Genomic DNA, 17,305 nt, shown 5'->3' with positions numbered 1-17,305 from the left:
GAAGCATCATTCGGTTCTGAACCTGAATGGAAACAGGAAAGTTTCATAAGATTTGCAAGCTGAAATGCTGTCGGATGACTCACTCTGCTTCAACATTTTTTGCCTCATTGAGTGGCACAGAGTGTGTGGAAAGGCTGCCCCTGAGGGTTGCACCATCCCAGGCTGTAGGGAAGTATTCACCCCAAAATACAATGACTCATGGCTCCTTTGAGTAATTTCTGCCATGTTTCAGTATCTGTGCAACAAAGTCATCAATATTTGTAGTTAAGGCTATATGAATTATGATTTTATGACCATGTTTTCCAGAATATTAAGTATTGTATTTATCAGTTCCTTCCTCACCCCAGTTTCTTTTCCCTCTTCCCATCTCCTCAGCCATCAAAAGTCAGTAGAATACAAGATTGTCTGTAGAGCTGAGAGACTGTTTAATTTAGATGATGAATGAACCTCTTCCTGCCTTACAATTCAATGAGACAAGTATGCACTTAGATTTGTGCAAGTAAAAGTTGTCACAGAATCTACTGATGATTAGTTCCCATCCTGAAAGGAAACCTCAAACATCTGCAGCAAATCCAGAAGTTTCTGACCTTATTAGCATGGGAAATGCTCAATGTTAAGGTGATCTGATAGAAGCTGTTCTGAAACTTTCAGGATGCCACCAAGATTCAGAGCCTGGTTTTAGACTGGTAAAAGTTTATCACAAAATCTAGCTGGCCAGCAGCAGCTACTTCAAGACAGCCTGAGCCATAATTGCAATAAAGCAGACTGCTTCATACAGACTTTTTGAGCAGGAATCTGCCTGCTGCAGCCACTTGAACTCCATTGTCAAGTATCACAGCATTAAATAAGATGGCAAGAGACACCTTCCTGTGGATCTTTCTTCCCCATGAAGCTTTACAATCATACTAGCTAGAATTTTAAAGCTTCACATAATAACCATAGGTTTGCATGTATAAAGTGATTGCCTGTCTTCTATTGTGGGAACTCAAAATGTCTCTCAGACATTTTTAGAGGTTCCAGGCCTTGGTCAGAAGCATTCTAGACCCTGGCAGACAGCTGAAAAACAACTGTGATTTTGAGTTTGAGCCATGGAATGAATTACCAACTTTGGAGGTGGAACAAGCAATCACAAAAGGTTAGATAGTATAGTATAAGTAGTTACGAAGTAGAGGGGAAATTTTTTTAGTATTGTACAGGGGGGTTTTAGCACATGTACAGGGGGGTTTTCACTTTGTACATGGGGGTCAGAAGTTCTAAGATGGAGGAAAGTGGGCTGAACCCATCCTTCTTCCTTCTTCTTCCTTGCCTCCATGTTCTTGGTGATGTTGGCACTCACAGATTGGTTTAGAGTAGAAAAACACTTGGCAACGTAGGTAGTAGGTATTGGGGAATAATTGTAAACATGTTATACGTAATATATCTTATAAAAGATAGCAGCAACCCTGGGCGGAGGGAGAGACGAAGAAGACAGCAGATAGAGAGGATGTCAGTGTGTGTGTGCCTCTACCCAGGCCACTGATCAAATAGCTGCAGTCCAAGAACATAATCTGTTAGATAACTAGCAATAAACTGCCTTGAGACCGAACAGCTAAGCCTGCGGAGTTTTTCTTTGGAAGCATGGGTTGGAGGAGGAATTTCACCACCACATGAGGACCCAAAACAAGGCTGGGGTTCTCACATTCTATTATCCTCCTCCTATTCAAAGTTTACCCCAGTTGTTTAAATGCTTGTTCTTTCTCCCTCACCAATCTGGCTATTTGCCAGAGTATATCACAGTACATGGTCCTTTCTGATGCTACCAGGCTCATGTGATGTATGGTTCCACAGCTCTCCACAATCTATGTACAGATTAAATATATATATATAATAATAGAAAATGCATATAATTATGAAGCACTTGATATTTATGCATCCAAAACCACAGAGAGATTAATTTTACAGTCATACCATTCATTCTTGTTTGCCTTATTTTTTGGCTTATTGTAAATGTACTAATGTTTTCATGGCTTTCAATTTTAAAAATGAAGACTTCTTTAGCAACTTTTCTGAGGGATTTGATTTTGTGAACTACTTCAGTAAGCAGGCTTTAAAAAGGCTGCTATTCACTCTGACACTCCAAGTGGGTTCCAAATGTATCCATAGCTATATAAATGGTGTATCAGATGGAGTTGCTTTTTTCTACTCTTCAGTTCTCCTCTTTTGGCCTCAGCAGAAATCATATACCTAACAATAGTTACAGCAGCTAGAAATTCTTCATATCATCCTCACACTTTTACAATTCTTTGTTTTTCTGCAGGATTTTGGTAGCTGGATATGTGCTACAGTGAAACCCCAACTCATGTTTGTTAAGACATGTAGAATAAATCAAGTGTGATATTTGAATTTTTTTATTAGAATAGCAGGACTGGCATTGGCGTTCAGAAAATAGCTGGGAGAATATTTACTATTCTGATGGCACTGAGCTGGGCAGGCAGAGTAGCTACAGTCCCACCTTTAAAATGTGTAACTGTACTTTACAGTTGAAATATTACAGGAAAATTTTCTGGAGCTGTAAAAAGCATGGGCTGTTCACAACTTGCTCAACAACTCAGGAGAGAGAACGCACAAACTTCACCCCCTGCTTTATCAAAACATGCACACATTTGGGAGCCACCTGCTTTCACAGCGATGCTTCCTTCACCAGCAAACCTTCGCATTTTCCCCTTCTGAATCATTGTGTGACAGTGAATCACTGATGATCTTCAGCGGCAGGACCAAAAATAGGGCTGGGCGTAGAGGAAGGCTGGGGTAGGGGCAACCTTTCCTATGTTCAGCCCTGGGTCTCCCAATCAACAGTGAGCCTGGTGTTCTACCTCCAAATACTTCAGATCCTCCTGGGAGCAATCACCTTTCCCTGCTCCACGGGCTATTTCTGCAGTGCTGCACTCACAGTGCCGAGAAGCCGCGGCAACAGGAGCCGCATTAGCATGCGGTGAAGTTTGCACCCCGGGTAATTATGGTTTTCTTTGTCACAGTGAATCACTGCATGTGAAATTACGGCAATTTCCCTATGCAGAGATGTAGTTGATAAATCAAAGCTGCTTACTAGATAATGACCGTGCTTCAGGTGGCTCCCAAAGAAATGCTGCCTTCCAAACGATGGTGAAGCACGGCCCAACCTCAAAGCCTGCATGCCTAGGCAGAGAAAATTCAGCTCATCTCACTGCTGTCTGTGAGGTTAGCCCACCCTCAGCCACTGCAGAGTCCACTGTGAAGGACAGAAAAACTGCATCTGCCTGGTGACAGCCCATGTGTCCTCTCTCCAAATGTTATTATTTCTGTATCACATTTCTCCTTTCAATTTCCTCCCTGTTTTGATAAACAAGTCTTTATTTTAGACCCTCAATTTCCATCCTAATCAGCACTTCTCTAAGACCCTCTAACCCACTTAAGCTGCATCTGCTAAGAAACATTTTGATGCCTATTGTTTATATCTTCCCTTCTTTCTTTGAGTCCACCCACTGGCGCTTCCTATATCAAATTCCAATTTCTTGCACTTAGTTTCAAGGCTCTTGACAACTCACTCTTTCTCGTCTTGTCTATTACTGCATTTATCAACTTGTTAGTATTTTTGAAGCACCCAGAAACCATGGTAATGAGTGCCACAGAGAAGCTCATGAGGAAATTAATCATTCTGCTTCCATTGTAGGACTTGAATCTTGTGCAATAAGTAAGGCTTGGGGTTCACACTTCAAAAGAAATCCCCACCAGCTCATCATTAATTCATCAATCTCTACCTCCTGTACCAGATGAGGCAGAGGTCTTAAGGAAAAAAAAAAAAACAGTAAGAGAAAGAAATTAAATCTGCACCCCATACCTATGCAAAAAAGGTGGCATTAAAATTATGTGTGCAGTGGAACTCTGGTATTCCTAAACTCAGTGTTAGGGTCTGAAGTGCCCTTTAACAAGTGCCCTCCCCCTGTCTGAAATGGTACATCATGGCCCAGAAAAAGTAGCAAAGTAGAGGTAATCACTGGGCTTTCAAGTAAAGACACAACTGGTTTTGGGTGGGATTCAGCCTGGGATTGAGGTTTGAAATTTGATGTCTGACCATAGGGTACACTCCTGAGCCATGTTCATCTTCCACAGTCCCCCATGGAGATCTGGGCCAGGCAGTCAGTGCAGCAGGAGCAGTTCAGCTCACCCAACAGCAGACACTTCTGTTCTCCTGAGGAGCTCAGAGCAGATCTTCATGGATTTCAACAATGCAGGCACCTAGAGAAGCCTAGAAAAGTCTTAAAATAAAATCAAGTGTGTGGTAAGTACATTTCTCTCTAAATGTGCTTGCCACACAAGAGTCTGTGGTTAAATCCACGGCCAACACTGAACTGAGACTATCTTTCTCTTCTCTTTCTTGCTTCACCTTTTTTTCTCAGACTGAAAACTTCACAGTAGTTAATCTGAGCCAATAAAGAACACTGCATGCAAGGACTCATGCTGGTCAGATTATTTGGGCCCTATCACAACATAAACATTGAATAATATTAGTTGCAATAATCACCCTCACTTTCATTTTCCCTTTAGATATTTCCTTTAGATAGGATTTGTTTGCAGCTCTTCAGCCATCATTTCAGATGCTGTAAATAGCCTGTCTGGCCTCCAGCTGCTGCTCCTGGTCTCACCTGGATCCTGCTAGCCTTCTCTACACAGATGCCCAGGTCTCCCAGGACATACTGGGCACCCACCTTGTGCTCTTGAGCCCATCTCCCAACAGACATCAGCATGAAGGAAAAGTTGGCAGACCTCTGATCAGTTGGTGTGAATAATTTAACAGGAAAATAAGCAATATTAGAAGGTTTTGGGGTTGAATGGACCTTTACAGATCGTCTAGTCAAATCCCACTTCAATGAGTAGGGACATTGCCATGCAGGATCTGGCCAACAGATAAATGGCTTTTCAGGGAACTTACCTGTGCAGTTTCCCAAGGGTTGCTGTTCTGGGGCACTCTTGGACCATATGCCTGCCTCCATCTCCTCACACAGAGAACACAGGCACCCACCCTCACCTTTCTGGCAGCACCCTGTGAACCAAGGATCATCAGGTTTACCACCAGTTACTATAACAAACCAAATTCCCACTGACAAAGCTGCAGTAAGCAGCTGTGTGTGCCCATATGGCCCAGAATTACTGTGTAGCATCCAGAGTATTTCTCACATGCCCCAATTTAAAGTTTTTGGGAGTAAAGGATAAACACAGTTTGTGAGTATTTCGCCAAGACAGAAGTTCACTGGAACAGAGAGACCCCTGAATTTGACTGTGCTTTGGCTGCCAGCTCTTCCAGGCTTGCAATATTTAATGTTTCAATAGGTGCACGTTTCTGACCTCAGTGTTTATTAAGGACATTGAAATTTCTAGCCTTCATGGAGAGAAGTCTATGAACAACCTCACCAACCACAAAAGTTTAAGGCAGTGAAAGGAGCCAAAAATCTACTAGAATGGTAATACAGGCTTGAGCTTGACTTGTCTTTGTTTTTGGGGGAGTTGTGTTATTTTTGGTAGGTTGGGTTGGGTATTTTGGGATTTTTATTTTATTTTTTTAATGCAACACTGACACCATCACTTAGGAAACTAGACTTGATGTCAAGCCTCTGTGAGGTTTCAAAGATCTGCGTATAGCTTTGCACCTTTATTGTCTGCCAGCTGTTACCCTGTATTTGCCCCAGCCAGGTCACAGCTCCTGTCACACAGCCCCTCTGCTGCATTTGGGGCAGCACACTAAGCCTGGCTAAGGACTTGCACTTGCTGAAAATTTTCAAAGATATAGTGAAACTAGCTACCACAGTGCTCTGAGCAAAGACCTTAAAGCTTCTGCACTCCTGACAGAGCTGTCCTCTCAGGATTACTTATTTTTACATTGGTAGCAGTAGCCATACAGAGTGAGGAGAGCAGGGACCCCTCCTCACACCCAAGTTTGTCAGTCCTTCCTCTTGTGCTACACCCTGAAATCCTTCCTGAGTGTCAAGGGGAGAGGGGATCAGTGACAGAATTACTCCTTTCAAACAATGCTGGTGGCTAAAGTATTTGCCTGGGGAGATGAGGGCTTAACTGACTGGCCATTAAAGTTTCATGCAACCCCTACTCTCAAGAGAGCAACTCTCAGCTGTTCACAGCTCCACAGAAAGCACAGACACAAAATAAGGACACGAACCAAAAAGCTATTTTAGATCCATTAGTTATAATTTACACACCAATGACATACAGCATAAAGACAAAATATACATATCTTCATATATATGTACATTGATCAACACAGTGCACAATTTAAAGTTATGTTACAGTTAAGTGTACAATTTTAAATATGGCTTTATAAACTAGTAATAACAGTGCTAAAATAACGTATGTCTTGTGTAGTTCATAGACAACATAGTGCAGCTGCAGCATCAGAGTCCCCATTTAGAAATGTGTTGCTTCATTTTGTTAATTAAACCTTGTACACTGCAGCTAGCTGGATATATCCCTTGCCCCTACACATCTACATATGCTTTATTATTACTGGATTGCACACCCTTGTCTTTGGGACTTGCATTCTTCAAGTATCCTGAAAAATAAACACCTGTACATTTGAGGAAAGATAAGTCAGAAGAACTAATTAATAAGCAAGAGAAGAACACACAATCATAGTGCCCAGTGAAAATACCAATGTGACCAGTGCAGACAAAAAAAAGCACTTTTTTTTCACGGAGCCTAAAAAAGAACAACAGTCACATCTTGTTTGCCTTACTGCCCCCAATAAAGCAAAATTTTACTTTAGTATAATTAGACAGGACTGAGAGAAGTGGTAATTTCAGGGTCACTTGGAAGCTCTGTTGGAAACTCTGGCACCACTGAAGCAAATGGCGCTTTTGTCAACAACTTCAAAATGGAGCAGGATTTTATTTATTCCGCAAAACTTGAATGCCTTTTGGCAGCGTATGTTTCAGCTTTAACTTGTTAAGCTGAATGTGTAAATCATTACATGAAATCCCACAAACCTTTTTATGCTGCTGTCTGACCAAAAGACCATAACGATCTCCTTGGCCTTGAAAAACCCAGGAGTGGTGCAACCAGGACAGAGAACTAAGAGTTTAATACTGTAGAGACACACAGGGTTTTCAGTGACTAGAATTCCTGTGCTGTACAAAGACTAATACCATTTAACTTTCCAAATGGCTCAGAGAGCTGCAGAAACCTCTGCTGAAAAGTATTTCATACTGGGGCAGCTCCACAGGGAATGAACATAGAAGAAGCCCTCCACAGGGAATGAACAGAAGCCCTCTCCAATGGCCATCAAAGAGAGGACTGCCCCAAACCACTGAGACAGAACTGATTCGTGTTGCAACCCTTCTCTCCACCAAGGCAAAGCTGTGAAGACTGGGGTCGCTGGCCTGAAAATTAAATGTACATGTGCAGTGTGGGGAAACAACTTCCCTCCACAGAACACCAAAACAACAGCCCACGTTCACCAGCAGGCTCAAAGCTCTGCTCACTGCCAAGGCTCGCTCCCAAACAGACCCTTGTCTCTGCAGCTCAGCCATGGGATGACAGCAGGCTGATGCCCCACAGGAGCCACAACTACCAAAATGAGCCCCTGCACAGTCTACCCAGCACCAAGGAATACCCAAGGCACAGCATACATGCATGTCCCATAGCACTGATCAACTGCTGAAAGCCACTGCAGCCTTCAGAGTTACCTGCAGTCCTCTGGTTCCGTGGCATTAAACAGAACAGCCTGTGTGCTGCTCTGGATCACAGCTGCTCAGAGGTATGGGCATGACTCACATCTATGGGTACCCATTTCCATATCCCAGCTCCTGGACCATCCAACTTAATTCTGCATTTAGAGAGCATAATTTGCTTTATTAGTACCACAACCCTAAATTATGATTTCACAGTATTTGGAGAGGGAAGGAAGGTTAGGCCGAACAGCTACTTGTCAAAAAACAGCTTCAAATTCTTATTCAAACATCTAAGGACAAGACTCACTTGAATTCATCCCCTGCCACAGAAATTTCACTTGGTGAGCTGCCCTGCATAAATCTGCACATAACACACTTTTCCAGCAGGCAATATTTTGTAGGGCTTAGCATCTGACAGATACAGGCCTTTCAAGGAAAACAGTATGAAACTGTCATGATTACTTGAGCAGACATCACTGACAAAAGCAAATTTGTGCCTGAACTGTTGCTGCAGAAATATTTCAGGCAGTATTTTTTCAAAGTGAATATAGATCTGGAGGGACATTGCCAAGGTTTTAAAGATCAAAATGTGTTACTTGCAGTGCTATAATTGGATGGAAACAGTCCTCCAGATCTGAAACATCAGGTTCAGTTTGGTTTTTAAATCAAACACCACATTTCTGTAGGACCTATACATCCCAGTGCCTGTTTCCCCCACTCGGTAACAGTGAGCTCTGCTGACAGAGCCAATGAGACCGACAGGGGTAAACAAATCCCTTCTGACATGACAGAGTGTCACACAGTCAAACACTGCCATTCACATGAAAAAAAACCAACAGACTGCTTCAAATCTAACTCCACTGGAAATGCAGGGCTTGCTTTGAACTCCCATTTGCCAAATGAGGGGCAGACCAATTGCTCATTCCTTTAAAGCAGTTCTATGGAAACACAAAGGCAGTACTTAGCCTTTGGCAGTATTTAGGGTAAGGTAACCAGGAAGAACAGTGCTGTCTCCTCACTAGGATTTGGGCTCATGCTCCAGCTCATAAACAGGGCAAGGGTCTCACCCATCCAGTACAACATCACCCCACAGTGAGTTTCTGGCTGTGGCAGAGGGACCCCCAGCTAGGAAAAAACCTTCTGTGGTCTGTGCCACCTCAGACATGATGTCCTGGCATCCATCAGCCTCCAGCTCCTGGCAGAAGCTGCTATCCCAGCTCACCTGCTGGGCAGCTGGCAATCCACAGCTGTCCCAGGTTTCAGGGCTGCAGAGACACCTGCTGACTCTCAAACCCCACAGCAGCACAGTCTGGACTTCCAGCATCCCTACAATGCACTTGCTCACAATTTTGATCAGCGAGGGAGGAAAAAAAAAGGAAAGAAAAAACCAAATGAAATTAAGATGCTCTCTGACTATTTTTAGTTCTGTATAGCCCCTCAGCACTAACATTAAAAATAGATATGATGGAATGGAAAAAAAAAAAAAAAAAAAAAAAAAAAAGACTGCAGGGCTAAGAAAAACATTGCTCTTTTAGTAAAATTTTGGAAAGTCAAAAACAATTGTTCCCTTTTTAAGAAAACACTTTTTTTTTTTTCCCATGCAAACCAAAATAAATGAACATTTTTTAATTTATTTTTTTAAACCTTTTTTTTGTTTGTTCCCCTGTCATGGTTTGACACTGGCACAATGCTAGTGCCCTCATGAAAATGTGATCTCTACTTTGAATGCTGTGAAGTGGAATCTAGAATAGAGCAAAGCGGGCCTAAGCTTAATAATAGGAAAAAAACTTTATTAAACTACTACTACAAAAGAAAAGAGAAAACTAAAGAAGGGGAAAAAAAACTACATAAATATTTAAATGAAAACTTTGCAAAACATTCTTCCCTCCACTACCTAACTCTAACAAACTACAGTGAGACACAATATGGACTTTAATCAGGTTTCTACCCTTTAAACAACTGATATTTAGTTTATCGAGGGAACAGAGTCTCTCCTGTGCCACAGACCTCTTAAGAAACACAGCTCTACATCCTGTGTTTCCATGTTACACATGGCACCGCTTGGAGAAAAAGTTTGCCATGGTGACTCTTTTCCTTTCTATGTACAGTGCTCTTACTACAATGCATGGATGGTCAGACTGCCTTTAGGATTTTTCTTTTTAAGGATGCTCTGCTAAGAGGGGAGAAAATAATAGTTCAGTTTTTTATTGTTTGGGACTACAGTCTCTCCTTATTTTCCCCTGGGGCTGAGGGCTTAAGAACAGAGATTTTTTTTTTTCTCTTTCTTTTTTAGGGTAAGGGGGCGCTACCACAAACCCCCTAACCTTTTCTCTGTTCACTTCACTTTTGTCTTTTTCCCAGCTGAAGCAGGTCTCTTGACTCACTGGCATCTTTCTAAAATACAGTTTTTCTTGAAGGAGAAGATTTGGTTTAGGTTGTGGCTAACATGGAAAAGTCTAGCTAAAAGCTACTCTTTGTCCCCCTCCCATCTTGAATTCTTTCTTCTAACATCCCATTTTAGGGTCTAAGGTGTCCTTCTTCTCTTTCAAACTGAGGAGGGGAAAGGAAAATTTATAAAGCTTTCATTTCTCAAGGAAGGGTTAAAAGTCTAAACTCCCAGGATGGCTCGATGCCCGGACATCCAGCAACTCCCACACAACTGGGCACCTTGCAGCAGCTCCCCCCCGCTCCTCCTTCCTTGCGGCTTTCTCTCTCCCTCTTGGGAGAGGAACTCTGGAGGGGGAAATGGAGATATCTCAGATTTTTTCTACCCTTCTATCTGCAGGGGCTAGCCTGGTTCCAGTCTTTCTACTACTCTTGGGGCTTTCGGCTTACTTTTTTCAGGCCATGGGGCTTCCCTTCCCCCACCCAGCTCGTGGCTGGGCAGGGGAGACGGGAACTAAAGAGAGTGAGTTTCCCTGGGAATTTTGCTTTTAACCCCTCTGTGTTCTCAGAGGCGTGTCTACTTTCAATTGGTCAATATCTAAATTGACTTCTTCCTTCCGGAAAAAATTATCTTTCCGTGTCAAACCACGACATTCCCCAAAACAATTTACAAATACAGCTTTCAAAAGAAAATGCATGGATTAAATCCTTTTTAAAGAGGTCTGACCATCCTTTAATGGTCTTTTAATGACTGGGACTCATCTGCTGCAAGCACACTTTGCAATGCTGAACAAATGGAGAAAGCACAACCTTCAAACATGCATCAGTAAATGAATGAGAACATCTCCATCAGAATTTCCAACACGCAGATGATTTTAAATAGGAGCTTTTTGATGCAGATTTTTTTTATTCAGAATATCAATACCTACATTTTTGCATATAAAATCTCTCTTGACTTGACCATGGAGTTACCCAGGCCATCACCTCTGCACTTTCAAGCCCAAGACTTATCTTCTTGTGCCCTATTTTTGTGCTTAGTTTCCTGAGAAGGGTCCCAAGTAACTGGACGATATCTTCCTCCTCAGTTTTGGTTCACTTTGCCATTGATACTTGTCCACAACATTGACTGGAACAAGGCTTCAAGGACATGCCTAGAGAATTGTGGAAACAGGTGTAAATTTACACCAAACTTGTCAGCTCTCACTGCAGTGGCTCCATGCATGAACAGACCTGGGCGTTCAGTGCAGACAAAGGTGTCTCTGCTTTCAAAGCCAAGGCTAACTCCAAGTTTCCCCAGAGCAGGTGCTTTTCTCTGCAGGAGGCACTCCAGGTTCCTAGGGAGCAAGCTATTCTTTGAGCGCTGGAGTTACTTCAAGCTCCAGACTCACTACAACTACCAACAATTAACATCCTAAAGCAGTTGTCTGCCCTGTCTGCTCCTAGAACATTTGGTACAACCAACACATTATAAAAATTTTGCTGAGGGATCCTGATTCATCTAACTGTAAGTCACTGAGAATGTCATAATTAAAACAGGCTACCAATAAAGTCTGCAGTCAAATACCCAATTTTAGATGCATATTTAAAAACACAACAGCTCAGTATGTTTGATATGCTCTATCTCTCTCTACCAAAATCAACTAATCACGGCCAAGCAACATTGAAGTAAATGCTTAACTTCAAAGCTGTGAGTAAATCCAATGGATTTATTCTCATCTCTAACCTGCATTTAGGGAGACATGAACATGAAGCATATCAGAACCTGTGCAATCATTTTGAGATCCAGATCCACAGATATGGCAGCAAAGGCAATTTAAATTTAATTCCGCTCTCAGTATCTACTTTCCCCACACACATGGCAGTGCTGAGAGAACTGTCCCATCTCACCTTCTCCCATGCATCAGATTTAGGGACTGTGCACTGCAAGCCAGCACAGTGTCCAGCACCCCCTGAAGCACCTCCCTAGGCAGCTATAAAGCATTCAATTGCCTGGGCCAACATCTTGCAACTACACAGTGTCCCATGCCTACTAATACCTCAAACTGCTTTGCAACCTGTTGGTAAGGAACACAAAGCACCCACTGCTGGGACACACCAGACTTTTAGCAACAAATCCCAGCTCTTTAGCCTTGCCTAGAAATAGCAGGCAGCAGCCATGCACAGGGAGTAAAAAAATAATAATTCAAAATCACAGAAGGAATTTGACCAACACATATTCCAGGTGAGTTAACACTGACATCTCCCTCCTGCATTAAAGTATTCTAGAGTAGTGATTTCAACCTTCTGCAAAGAACAAGAAAAACTAACCAGCTCTTTTCTGCAGGATTATGTTTTTCTCCATCCATGACTGTCTCCAAAAGAACTGGGAGCAGTTCTTTCCTGCAGACCCTGTAATATATGCACTCAAAGTATAGGTAGTTATCAAATAAAATTCCCCTGAAACTTTGGCAACTTACAGAATCTTTTTAGGTTGGAAAAGACCGCTGAGATCATCAAGTCCAAGCACTATCAAGTCCACCACCAAAAAATGTCCCTCAAGTGCCACATCTTCGTGGGTTTTAAATACCTCCAGGGGTGGTGACTGGGCAGCCTGTTCCAATGTTTAATAATCCTTCCAGTGAAGTTTTTCCCAATATCCAATCCAAACCTCCTCTGGCACACTTTGAGGCCCTTTCTCTTATCGTAGAGTTTGTTACCACGGAGAAGAGACCAACCCCCACCTTGCTAAAACCTCCTGTTAGGCAGTTGTAGAGAGCAGTAAGGTCTCTGCTGAGACTCCCTTTCTCCAGCCTAAACAACCCCAGCTCCCTCAGCTGCTCCTCACAAGAGTTGTGTTCCAGATCCTTTCACCAGCTTCACTGTCCTTCTCTGGACATGCTCCAGCCCCTCAATGATTTCTTGTAGTGAAGGGTCCACAACAGAACACAGGATTCGGGGTGCAGCCTCACTCATGCTGAGACAGGGAGCCAATCACTGCCCTGGTCGTGCTAGCCACACTACTACTGACACGGGCCAGGGTGCTGCATGAAACTGATGCACCTCAGCACACCACTGGCTTATACTGACATGGCAGTCAACAAACAACACCAGGACCTTTCGTTACAGCATCCATCATTTTCTTCCATGGAAGAAAACTGTGCCAGTCATATCTCTTCCATTTTTGTCCTCAACCCGTTGCTGTACAGATAAGGTAACAACACAAACCAGTTGTGACAAATGCTCCACTTCCCAGAAGTTCATTCCACTTCGATGTGGGATCTGGTTTTGAACATGAACAAAAATAGGTTGGAAGGTCCTGCTGCCCTCTAGACCTCCAGTTTGCCCACGTGTGTTTTAAATGTGTTGGTCCACCTGAACAATTACACAAAACAAAATATGGTTGAAATAGTCCAAGCAGTATGTGACAGCTGAATCAAGCACAATGGTTTGTTCCAAAGTGGTACAAACCTCTTCCTGACCTGAAGGAAAAAAACAAATCAGAGTGATCCCAAGAAACATCTTATCTGCACAATGGGAGACACTTGTACATATCACTTGCATTGTTCATGATCTCTGTACTCATCCATGTCCACATCCGAGTCAAAGAGGGAATGTCCAGTGTAATCTGTGTCAGGGGTTTGGGAAATACTGTTCCCTTCCTCATCAAATGTTTCTGTCCTCGAATAAAAACTGAAGTCCTGCAACGGGGAGTAAGTCTTGCTTGCTTCACTGCTTTCCTCAGATTCATACAGAGTGTTGTCATCATCATGGTGCCATTCTGGCCAAAATTTCCTCCTTATTCTTTCACAATACATAGCAAGGTTAATCAGTTCACCTGCAACACAACACAACAGACTTCAGTAAACATATCCAGCCAATAATGCTCTAACTTACCTGATGATGCAAAAACACACTAGCTGTGTTTGGAAAAAAACTGTGTAGGGCCTTTCCAAAGAAGTTTCAAAATTCCAAGATTCCATAAATCCTCTTAGCAGCCGTTTTTAACTTTAATGTAACCACATACAACAAAAAAGGGTTACACAGGAATAAACACAAATACATGTTCACACAAATAGCAAAGTAAGTATCCCAAATTCAACCTCTACAAAAAGAAATCAAGACAAGACACTAATACTGTAAGGTTTTTGTAGTAGAACTTTTTGCTTAATTGCAAACACCTGGTTCCTAGAGACAGAATTTGATCTTAGAAATGGTACGGTATGCTTATTAAATACAGTGAATGTGGGGCTTTCACCACCAGATGGCAGCGTTGACTGCAACATAAATTCACATTAAATATAGCCACTGGCTCCTACTGCTCCCAGCCTTAGTATCTTATGCCTCCTTTATGAATGCATGTATGCTTACAAAATAAACCATAAAAAACTCAAAGAAGAAAGCGAGGTGAATATAAAACCTGTACTCATGACAGCATAAGTAGGTTGGTAGGTACAGAGAATCAACCACACTGCTTGGGTATTTCAATCTATTATCTTCTGTTTATTTTCATTAGAGATGAACTAATTCAACAAGCATAGTAATCCTTCTAGACAGCCATGAGCCCTTCAGAATTTTACCTGTGATGCCCCAGACATCAAAGGGAAGAACTGCATAGCCAATATTTATATCTCAAGTGCTCATTATCTGAGGAAAAGAGTAAGCCTGTGCATCTTCACCACAGGTTTAACAGCGCTGTCTTGCACAGAGTAGGTTTACAGGTCAGATTCACTCCTTTTATGCTATTTTACATTCTTTTCCTCCTTAGCTCTTCCCATTTTTCATGCTGTGTGGATTTACTATGAAAAGGGATGCAAAGATCCTTTAACATCTGTATCACCCCACAAAAAAGAAACAAACAAAAAAACACCTCTCTGTGGGGAGGAGGAGTATGTTGACTTCCAATTCATGCAAAAGCGAAGTGACTCCAAAGCCAAGCTGGATTTCTTCCTTGCCTGGCATCTTCAGGAACAGCAAAGGCTGTAATTTCAGTGAGACAATAGCACTTGTAGTTCTACTATCAAGGAAAGTACTCGGCTCAGCTGAATTTGCCTAATGGCTGTTCTTCTGTTTTCTCACACATTACCCAGCATTCACTCCTTAGAAGCTTTAAGGCTTTGTCATGTTCAGCAAGGAAAAGATCAAGTACAGAAATAAAAACAATAGTTGTTTTAAAGAACAACATGAACATGAAAAAGAAAACAAATTTTAAGAGAAAACAACCTTGCAAGATACAAATGCTACATCAAATGCAAGAATAGTCTGCTGAAGTACTGGCAGTCTTCAAAATGTCCTTACAAGGCACTCCAAGTTTAAATGTGGAAAATGCCACCAAGAGCTCTTAATCAGAGATCACTTAAGCTTTCTTACCTTTGATTAGTCTCTCTGGTCGAGTCCCTGGTAATGTCCACATTGCCTGTGCCAGATGTCCAAAGACAGTGGCATCAACAGTGGAAACAGTTGATCCCATAATGTACTTCTTGTCACCTGTAAATACAACAGCAAATATTTCTTGACTGGATGTCACTCTTCTCCAAATTAAAAGAAAAATCACAGTTCTGCCTTTAGCATATTTATTTTACTGAAATCACTCCAATGAAAAGGTTCACATGTTCAAAGACAGGGATTCCAAAGCTGTTTCTAGAGTTCAGCAAGTGAAATCTATTACTGCAGCTCCCCCTGTGTTCAAGCCTTCTATAACCAGGCCACTTACAGAGTCACCACTGACCAAGGAACCTCCTTTGCTCCTCAGGGCTGGCAGCACTCGCACACTTTACTCATTCTGCTACATTTAAAATCTGCTCTGCAGCTACAAGATGCCTGAAAACACTAATTTTGCCTTTGGTGCAATCCCAAAGCTGCTCAACCACAATGCAAAATCATGAACTTGCTGAAAGAAGCTGGTCACAGTTTACCTCTTATCCATGCAGATCCAGGTCCAATTTATTCAGCCCATCAGCCGGAAAAAGGAAAGTCACACCCAAATATTTTCTCTCTCCCTATTTGTTCAGGATGAAATGGATGCACCAGTCAGACCTGCAGCAACTGCTCAAAAATAACCTGCGTCTCCAGAAAGAGAACAAATGGCAGGAGTGCACAGGTGCTCTCACACACCACCACTGCAGTGCCCTCATCCCCACTAACCCCTGACAGGTACAAATCAGAGGCACGTCAGGCACAAAGTGAAACAGCAGCCCTTTGGGACTGGCCTGGCACAGTGGAAAGAGATGTCTGCTCCTCACAGCAGTTCTGCTTACCTCTCTGATCACCCCAATATCATGATGGTCCTAAATGGCCACTACAGCACAAACAGAATGGTAACTAAGACAGGGAAGAAAATACATGTTTCAAATCCACTGTTTGCAATGAAACATTCACTGTAGATTTGTTTTCCCATCACAGGGAGAAGATCTGGAACAAAGACCAGGCACAGAGCACACAGTGAAACATTAAGTATTGCAGAGGTCAGGTTAGCTGGTTGCACTGCTCCTGCCTCAGCCCAAAGTGCTATTAACTCTGTGAAATGTGGTACCTAATTGAATTCTCAAAATCCAGTTACCCCCTCTCCCCAGGACATTCTTCCGAGCTGCCTCTAATTCAGCAGATTATTCAATGTTAGGTTTATTGAGCAAGTCCTGAGGAACTGTCCAGTGTAAAATGCATCAAATTCCAGTGTACAGTACAAGGAATGCTGCCAATCCCTTGCGCAAGAGCACAGCAAAACAGTGCTCAGGAATATCCAGTAACAATAACCTTCTCTGGCCTGTCAGATGTCATTTGAACATGCAGTTAACTCTACCCAGCTCTTCCACAGTTCCATCAATTTAATGTTTGAAAATTCTGTACACGGTAAATGTTGTGTCTTTTCTGTATTTATCTTACACCAAACACTCATCAATCTCAAACACAGCTCAAAAATTGGTCCCTAAACCACAGTTATATGCCAGCACCAGAAATTTAGCACCATACAACTGGGTCTTGAGATTCAATCCATAGTTATGTGCTGGGAAGGAATTTCCACTGCCATTTCCATCTTACTACAATTAAATCAGGCTCTGAGTGAGGGCTAAATCATCCCACCCTCTGGTTCCCCAGGCACAACACCCCACACCTTTAGGTGCATGGAAACAAAGAGCAAGAGGAGAAAATAAAACTGTGGGATCATATAACTCCAAATCTGGTTTTAAGTCATGCTGCTCCACAAAATACAGCACATTTTCTTCCATCATTCCCAGTATGTTCTCAAAACT

At 42.3% G+C, this 17,305-nt stretch overlaps 1 protein-coding gene across 1 annotated transcript in view; it reads right to left on the bottom strand.

Annotated features, from left to right (window-relative positions):
- Positions 1-6,195: 6,195 nt before the first annotated feature.
- Positions 6,196-17,305, bottom strand: part of FAXC (failed axon connections homolog, metaxin like GST domain containing) — a 28,696-nt gene continuing 17,586 nt past the window's right edge. Inside the window, exons 5-6 of the mRNA XM_021544995.3 lie at positions 15,426-15,542; positions 6,196-13,893 (exon numbers count right to left, since the gene is read on the bottom strand). Of these exons, the coding sequence (XP_021400670.1) occupies positions 13,610-13,893; positions 15,426-15,542 (401 nt within the window). The 3' untranslated portion in view covers positions 6,196-13,609. The remainder of the gene's footprint in view (positions 13,894-15,425; positions 15,543-17,305) is intronic.

Source organism: Lonchura striata, chromosome 3 (assembly GCF_046129695.1).
Source record: "Lonchura striata isolate bLonStr1 chromosome 3, bLonStr1.mat, whole genome shotgun sequence".
NCBI classification, from domain to species: Eukaryota; Metazoa; Chordata; class Aves; order Passeriformes; family Estrildidae; genus Lonchura; species Lonchura striata.
The sequence above is the reverse complement of the archived record's forward strand: the minus strand, read 5'-3'. Positions and strand labels throughout refer to the sequence as shown.